General features: G+C 43.1%; 1 protein-coding gene across 1 annotated transcript in view; it reads right to left on the bottom strand.

Annotated features, from left to right (window-relative positions):
• Positions 1–6,403, bottom strand: part of cyb561 (cytochrome b561) — an 11,626-nt gene extending 5,223 nt beyond the window's left edge. The window contains exons 1-2 of the mRNA XM_083649466.1: positions 6,206–6,403; positions 802–900 (exon numbers count right to left, since the gene is read on the bottom strand). Coding sequence (XP_083505592.1) covers positions 802–900; positions 6,206–6,308 — 202 coding nt within the window. The 5' untranslated portion in view covers positions 6,309–6,403. The remainder of the gene's footprint in view (positions 1–801; positions 901–6,205) is intronic.
• Between the last annotated feature and the right edge of the window lie 2,881 nt (positions 6,404–9,284).

The following is a 9,284-nucleotide window of genomic DNA, read 5'->3' as shown; positions in this document are numbered from 1 at the left end:
AACACCATAGGCCATAGGGGAAGATATGCTTTGTTTTAGCCATAGGCTACTTTCCATCTGGAGCCCCTGTTCTAACTTGCACCTTTTTTCTTTTGGAAAAGTAAATGCATGATAGCCGTTGTTTTATATTCATTGTATTTACACAAAAAAGAAAAGCTCTTTCCAGTAACCTGGAACACTTTTATTTTGAGATGTTTTTGAGTGAGATCGTCCTACCTCATGCAAATGATAAGAAATGTGACATGAATGTTAATTTTCTATTAAAGCAAAGTAAAAAAAAAAAAAAAACGTCAAAAAATAACCCGTCAATTATTGAAAATCGGAATCGGCCAAAATCGGTATCGGCAAGTCAGACTATTCAAAAATCGGAAAACGGAATCGGCCAAGAAAATGGCAATCGGTGCATCTCTAGTTTTAAGCAGAGCTGAAGTACTCGAGTCCGGACTCGAGACCGATATTTGACGGTCTTGGTCTTGTCTCGGGCTTGTCAATATTCGTCTGATCGACTTTATGGATCACAGAGACAGCATCATGTAGGTAGCATCATGTAGGCAGCATCATGTAGCATCATGTAGCATCATGTAGGTAGGTACAACGCTAATTCTTATCTTTGGTTCCAGTTTTTTGTAAAGCAAATTATTCCCATAAGTAGCCTAATTAAGTCTGTTCTGAAAGTGGACGCCCGTGTGTCAAATAGGACTTCCCTTTTAAACAGACTGTTTGGGGGCTGATACTAGGTCCACTGGCGGAAGGCGTAACGATCACAGGCTTCTGTCTCTCTCTCGCTCTCTTCTCTCTCACCTATGATGCTGATGATGAGGGCGAGCAGGTGAATGATGGCGTGAAGCAGCTTCACATTTCTCTTCGCCTCGTTACGAAACACTCTGTAGACCAGGATAGCTGCAGAGAGAGAGAGAGAGAGAGAGAGAGAGAGAGAGAGAGAGAGAGATTAGAAATGAGTGTGAGTGGAACACACACGCGTCGTGCACACACACACACACACACACACACACAGTCGACTAGTCGAGTCGACTATTTGACTATAGCGACTATTCGGCTATAGTCAAGTAGACGACTATTCGACCAGTCAGCTATAGTTGACTATAGCCAACTACTCGACTATAAGGGACCGTTCGTTATTTAGAAAGGGGGTCACTGGAGGAATTTGGTGTGCTCTGAAATAAAAAGCTGTGCCCCTTCCCTGATCAAAATATATTTTTCCTTGACCCTCCCGAAGCGATTTGAAAATTATAATTAACCCTCCCCAAACAATATTGTGGCAAGTTTGCGTGGAAGAATGCAGACTGACACAGATATCTTACTTTTAACCTACCAGAAACTCCGGCCAGAGGTGATCAAACACACTAACAGTCTCAGTCGTGGTGGCTACATTGATAGTAAAACTAAACATATCCTGGGCACACAAACATTGCCATAATACCACATAATGCAATCAAAACATGAGCACAACATCACTAAACCACGTTTTTAACTGTACAGTAAGAAGCTTCCCACAAGAACATGAACTCCCATAATCCTTTGCGCTTCTTAAGAGCAGAACTGTCACCAATCAGAGCGACCGCCTCCTCTGGTCGCTACATAATGCTATTTTCGCTTGTGAAACAATCTTCAGTCTGTGTATATCAATATTTGTGTTTAAATAGCAGTGAATGACTGATGGAAAAAAGTTAGCCGGTTCTATGTGGCAGACTCTCCACTCTCTGTCCCCCCTCTCTTTCTCTCTCTCACTCCCTCAGCAGACAGGCACAAAGCCACACATGTAAAATCTCCCAGCATCCATTGAGGTACATTTCGATAACAAATAGCATCCAAATTAGCCTAAATAGATAGAAAGGTAGATAGAAATAATGTTAACACAACATGCAATTGTCGAACATTTCAATATTGGACAAAATAAAATCTCGAAATCAAAACACAACCCTATGTGAAACATATATGTCATCCTGGTGGTATAAATATCCCTTGTAGACTTTACGTAATTTAGGAGATGAGTGAGCCGTAACTCGGTTCTACTGTGATTTCCTAGACTTATCTGGCGTAACGATAGAGCCCATATATATTTTGTGATGGCCTGTCTGTTTGTTTGCTCGACTTTTCGTGCTGGAAATGTAGCCTACTTCCATATTGTGGCACCTAGAGACCACAGCCACAGGCTCCAACGCCGTTAAGGCACACACACCAAGAAGCAGCTTAATATTAAAATAGGAATCTTTATTATCGACAAAAATATATATATGTTTTAATTAAAACAGCTCATAGCATCACAGCACAGGTTGGTTGACACTTGTTACATATCACCACGTCATGATAGCACGCAGCAACAATAATTACGTGTAAGGGCTCCCGCAGGATGGTGGTCTTACACTAAGTTATACAATCAAATCAAACTATTAGTATCACAATGAGTCAGCCACTCGCGCTCCCGAAAGAAAGCAGCAACAGCACACCAGCCTGTCGCAGCCTCGCTGATATGAACGTATAGGTTACCCCAGCAGTGCGTACAAGACCCCAGCCCTCCGTCGAGGCAAACAGAGCCCACTGATTGGCCAGATACTGTACACGCCTACTGTCTGGATAGGCCAAGCACAAAGATCGACAGATCAGACCGCCAAAGAGAAACAATGCACCGGGACATACCAAACAGTTTGGACAGGAGGGGTGTAAATGAAGCAACTCAGTAGTTGTTGAAGTCCGAAAAGCAAACATTACACACAAACAAAAAGTTTATATATTTTTATCTAATCAAAATTGTATACCCCTCCCCTGGACTCAAATTAAAGAGAATGTACCTTCCCTCAAACTAAATTCAAAACAAGATTACCCTCCCCTATTTTCCTCCAGTGGCCCCTTCCCTAAATAACGAACGGTCCCTAACCAACTATTCAACTAATCGACTATAGTCGAGTAGTCGACCATTTGACTAGTCGGCTATAGTCGACTATTCGATAGTCGGCTATCGAATAGTTGACTATTCAACTAGTCGGCTATAAGTGCATATAGCGACTTTTAATTCTTTCACGACGTTGAAGTCTTCTGGGCGACACTGCACGCCAAGACCTGATGAAGGTAGACTACCTTTTGCCTCAGTGGAGAGACAGAGAGGGACTTGACCAATAGCCACGTTGGGAATGAGACCGGTGTGTGTGTGTGTGTGTGTGTGTGTGTGTGTGTGTGTGTGTGTGTGTATGTGTGTGTGTGTGTGTGTGTGTGTGTGTGTGCCTGCCTCCAGGGTATTGTTGTCCCCCACACACTAACGTCCTGTGACCTTTGCTTTGTATAGTTGTAATGTCATTCTGCTCCCTAACAGACAGCTGTCCTGTTGAGCTAACCTGCTTACAGCACAGAGAGGGGAGAAAACACAGACATCTCACTCTGATGATGTTTCTGCTCCCCGAGTCTACGGTCTGCTCTGCTGCAGTCACACATCACTAAAAAGCTGTGGAAAAGCTGTCAGAGCTGCTCTCCAGAGATTTGGAGACTTTGGAGCCTCAGTTAACCCCGCCTCCAGAATAAAATGTTAGCCATTTTACACTTCTGCAAACCACAGATCAATTGAATCTCAACGTTTCAGAACCAAAAATATGTTGCATAACAAGATGTCAACAAGTCCTCCAGCCACAGGAGCGTTTCCAACTCAAGTCAAGCTGAAATGACATTTGCAGGTGATGTGATTCCTTATCGTGACGTATTCCGAGTGAAACAGGGTAGAGAGGCGGGACATAGCGCGTGGAGGAGTTTGATTTGACCGTTGGAAAGTGGGCGTGTTTGGGATTAGGGACTGGCCACCCGCCTTGAAGCGTCCGAAGAGCTGCGGTAAATGACGATATTCCTGGAGTTTAACGCGACAGTTACATATCCTTTGCATTCTACATTAAATTAAGACATTATTAGGGCTGCACGATATATCGTTTACACATCGTCATCGCGATGTGCGCATGCGCAATAGTCACATCGCAGGGCGTGCGATGTTAAAAGTAAATTAACTCGTCATTTTGCTTGATAAACTCTCACTTTAGGGGTAGCCTACTGAGTGAAATGCAGTCTCTCTCAAAGGTGAGAGATGCCCTACTACTGTACTCACTCATTTAGTGCTTAGCTTCAACACAACAAAATGGACAGAGAGCTAAATTGAATTATTTTTGCTTATGTTGCGTTGCTGACAGTAGCCCGTCGGATGTAAACGATGTGATTGCGTAGGCGGATGTGTCCACAGGTTGCAGCGCACTAGCAGGCTGGCTGCTGTAACTCAAACATGTCTGTGGAGTGGAGATATTTACTCTTGAAACACCAACAAGCAAGACAGCAACATAATATAATGACAAGAAGGCTAAAGTGATTATTACTGAGAAGTTGTCCGTGTATCACCGCAGCTCTCTCTCCCCCTCAGGCTCTGATGATGCCAGGTCCTACACATCGGGAGCGTTTTTTTTGTGCGATTAATTTGCACGTCAATAATATTATCCGAACCTATATCAGTCAATGCAACCGTGCATACCAACGGCGAAGTTTCGCCGAGCGTTATTGCGGTGTTTATTTTTTCGAACCACGGTCGATTTTTCAGTAGTTCGCTTCCGACGTGTACACATCTGTGGCTGTGATTGACAGGTGGGTCAAAACTCGCATCGCAATTTCGTGCCATATATTCGCTCTTGATGTGTAAGGACCTGGGTTGAGTTAATCATACATAGCGACTCATTTACACAAAACATTTCAGTGAAAATAAAAAGACAAGAGACATATCTTGGCAATTAAATGTATATTTATTACTTTTCACGAATTAATTGTTTGTCACCAGTGCTGCTACATGTGAATCGTCGTCTCTGTCTGTACTGCGGTGCGCTCCAAAACCGGAACTCCAGAGATGCGGAGTGTACCACTTGGTAGTTTCTGGAGGGGGTTTCCGGGGGGTCAGACCAAGTGTGTAAAGTGGCAGGGGTGTTTCATTGTTGATTTATTGAAACGGTAGATTCTGGCACTCAATATTAGGGGTGGGCAATATATCAATTGTATATCAATATTGTGATATGAGACTATATGGTCTTAGATGTTGGATATGGTAAAATATGGTGATGATACGGCATACATGTTGTCTTTCCCTGGCTTTAAAAGCTGCAGTACACTAAGTGAAATGTAGGCTAGTGACATTTTTAAAGTAGAATGTCATAACTCACTCACTTTTTCATGTATGTAAGTCATGGAAATCCATTGGTCAAAATGTGTATGAACCCTGATAGATGGTGCTCTGAGGCCTACCAGTAGGCCACAGCCCAGTGGTTGAGAAACATTAAAATACATAATTTCCCCTCCAATATCAGATGGACTCCTCTACAAAATCACCCAAATCAATCTAGAAGTATTATTTTCTTTAAAATAGAGCTATTCTGGTAATCTGGTGAAAATCTCTATTTTTTCATATCGCAATATATATCGCAGGGGTGGGGAATATCGCAATGTCAGTTTTTTCCAATATCGTGCAGCCCTAGACATTATCATTCGTTTTATTTTGTATGTTACTTATTTATTGGCTAAGTATATTAACATTTATGGGCTAGAAAAGTCTGCCCATGTAGGCAGCCATGTTGCCTGTTTTTTTTCCTCCAAGCCATGAAGATTGATTGACAGCTGTCATGTCATGACATGATTGGTTGAAATGTGATACACACACACACACACACACACACACACACACACACACACACACACACACACACACACACACACTGTACATATCGTTATGAATGAAGACAACATGGTTGACTTTTGATGTGAAAAACCAAATAAATTTTATTTTTGTGACATTTTTAGCATACATTGTTAAATAGTTGCACTGTATGACCAGGGATGTGATCTAAAATAGTCTGTATGGACGCCTGACCAAGCCGGAGGCAACATGGGGGCTCGAACCTGCGACCCTCCTCAGTGTGATGTGTGTGGTCTGTACTCAATTCAATTCAATTCAATTCATTTATTTGTTCGATAGGGGACAGGTGTACATTAATGAACATTTAAAAAAAAATGTGAATGCACGACAATTGCAGTCACAGGACTGATTTCCATTGTTAGTCCCCCTGCCAGATGATACAGGCTTAGAGTCCTGGTAGGGGTAAAAAGTAACATAGTGCAACAAAAATATATTTAAAATGTAAACACAATACAAAGTGCAAGTATGCAGAGAAATGCTCACCGTCTCCGTAGAGGAAGACCAGGCCCAGCAGCATGCAGAGGGGGTGCAGGTTGAACTGGTGCTTGGACCCATCCCAGGCGAAGCCTCCTTGGTACTGACCCATCCACACCCCAACCAGAACCACACAGCACAGCCCCACAAGCTGACACCCTCCCACCAACCAGCCCAACACCGCCCGAGAGCCAGGGCTGCACACACAACCTTCCATCTGAGGGGGACAGGGGAGAGAGAGTACATCATATTACCACACACACACACACGACAGGGACTGGTGTTGTGGGTTACAAGTAGGCCGAGGCGCTTAACCAGGTGCTTAACAGAAGCAGAGCTGAAGCTAAAGCCACGCTGAAGCTGAGCTCACGCTAAACCGGTCACACAAGAAGCACTCTATTTTCCTCAGTGCCTTGACCCCGCCCACAACTTCCATTGACTTCATGCCTGGCAGCTTCACGCTTGGAAAATAGATCCTGAATCCTGAATGATCGCTTCAGCGCAGCTTGAGCGCGGCTTGAGCGTGGCTTGAGCGTGGCTTCAGCACAGCTTGAGCGTGGCTTGAGCGTGGCTTGAGCGTGGCACGCGCGCGGCTGGTGTGAATGGCCTTGCCTATTAACAAGGACACCTAGATGAAACTTGTGGCTTCAGCGTAGCTTCAGTTTTGCTTCTGCGTATGGTGTGAATGCCCTGTAAGCTTTCAAATGATTTGTGTCACACATTGAAATCTGAAATTGAAGACGTGCTTATCTGAATGTTCGTACTCCTAAAAACAACTTTCTTTCAAATCAAGTAGAATACCGTTTTGCAAGAAATCTGGGGGGGTCAGTCCCCCTTTAAACATATTAACTCATTGAGTGCCAGCCACTTTTGGAGAACGGACGCTCCCAGTGCCAGAGTTTCAGAGCGTTTTCAGTGATCTCTCGAGGCCCACAGAATATTGTGTGATATTACTATGTAAACACCGAACACGCACAAAGAACAAGGAGACTCTCTTCTATCATCTGCAAAAAAAAGTTTATTGATCCCATTTTCCGTTCTTTAGTTATGAGCCGGAGAAGATAGGCTGTTTTGAGCAAAAAGACACTTTTCAAATTAGAAGCTGAGTTATTCCGCCTTTTGTGAAATGCAGCATTTCAAGCACATTCACTGAGTCTGAAGATAATATTTTCTGATGTAGTGACGTGGTGTAGTTGTGTGGTGCCTGCGTGCCCCACCCCCCTCCCCCCCCTCAGCTGCAAACTCCTCCCCACACTAACACACAGCCTAACACACAGCCTAACACGCACCCAGTCTATTTTCGGAGCGCTCCGTTTTTTGCACCGGCTCCCAGCGCGACACGGAAATGCCAAACCGGACTGCAGGGAAAGGTTTGGCCCTTCGGCGTCGGGTGCTGCCTTTCTGGCGGCTAATCGTGTGAAGAAACTATGCAGACAGACAGACAGAGGCAGAGGAGCTCAGTTGTGTGCGCGGATTGACTGCATCAGCTGCAAGTCAGAGCCATCTATATGGCTCTGGCTGCAGCATGAGCGGTTTTTCTTTGATCACGGGCGTTTTTCCTGCTGTTTTCGGACCTTCCTCTAATCTGGAGAGCACTGTCGCCACCTAATGGGTTGGTAAAATAAGTTATACACATTCAACATGCCCCAAAATTTTACAGGAGATATAATAGGCTTTGATCCACGTCCCACCGTCAAAAAACGCAATTGACGACAATCGTCGTCATTGGCACTCTACGTCACTAAAGCAATTGACGACGATTGTCGTCATTGGCACTCAATGAGTTAATTGGAACATCAGACACAATGTGCACAACCTGAAACGTACACTGTACACAATTCTCTATATCTTGCACACTCTTCCTGAATTCCCTCTCTTGGTGTTCACACAGAACACACTGCCAATCACATTTCTAAACTCCAAAGGCTGTTGTGCAATTAGCAATCAGCAATTTGCTATAGAAGGGTCACAGATGAGCTCCTGGTTTGTTTGGAGAACAATGAAGGCAGGATGCAGCCTAGTTGTTTTGTTTATTGCCTATTTTCTGTTATCTCTTTCATTTCATTCCGTTTTCATCCTGTTTGCTGTGATTTACAGTAGACTGCACATTTTGGGTACAAATAAAATATTATTTGTTGTTAAAGTATTGTGTGTTGTTTTCTATTTGAGTATACGTAAAAACATTATATGGTAATATTTTACATCCAACAGGTGAAAGTGTAACACTGAACATGCAAAGGCATAATTCTACTGATAAAGCATTCATATAGTGTTTTCCATTCATACTATAGTGTTTTCCATTCTGCACACCAGTGTTCAATGGGTGCTTAGAAATGTCTACTCATAGACATTTCAAATGTGTTTGTCATTTCAAAAGAAAATACCATTTAGTGAAGAGTTAACACTGTTTTGAGGGCAAAGTGTGCTTTTGCAAGAGAAGTGTAGGATTTTGCATTGTGTGTGTGAGGTTTTCAGTTTTGTGTGTGCAGTTTTGAGAAAGCCGTTATTGTTTTGAGAAACGTGTGTTGTGAAAACTGTAAGTATTGTTGACATGGTTAATGTTATTTGAACTATAATGTTCAGTGTTTTATTGTTTGTAATGTTAAACACTGTGCTTTACCAGTTTTGTATTGTATTGTACTTATTTTACCCGTGCTACCCTGTACAATGTGCTTTGGCAAAACTACATCAATATCGTCATGGCAATAAAGCCTCTTTAAATTGAATTACATTGAATTGAGAGAGAGAGAGAGAGAGAGAGAGAGAGAGAGAGAGAGAGAGAGAGAGAGAGAGAGAGAGAGAGAGATTACTGATTAGAACCAGCGCCTCGGGCTGTAAAGCTTATTGAACTGAATTCAAAAGAATTGAATTAAGAAAGCAAGGGACAGAGAGAGAGAGAGAGAGAGGGACAGAGAGAGAGAGAGAGAGAGAGAGAGAGGGACAGAGAGAGAGAGAGAGAGAGAGAGAGAGAGAGAGAGGGACAGAGAGAGAGAGAGAGAGGGGCAGAACAGACTAAATTGTAAATCTAATTCTTACATGGCTTTGTTGAATACTCAATTCTGATTGGTCAATCACAACATTCGACTGT

Source organism: Poromitra crassiceps, assembly GCF_964638095.1.
Source record: "Poromitra crassiceps genome assembly, chromosome: 13".
Taxonomy (NCBI): Eukaryota; Metazoa; Chordata; class Actinopteri; order Beryciformes; family Melamphaidae; genus Poromitra; species Poromitra crassiceps.
Note: the sequence above shows the minus strand (reverse complement) of the source record. Positions and strands in the feature narration are given on the sequence as shown.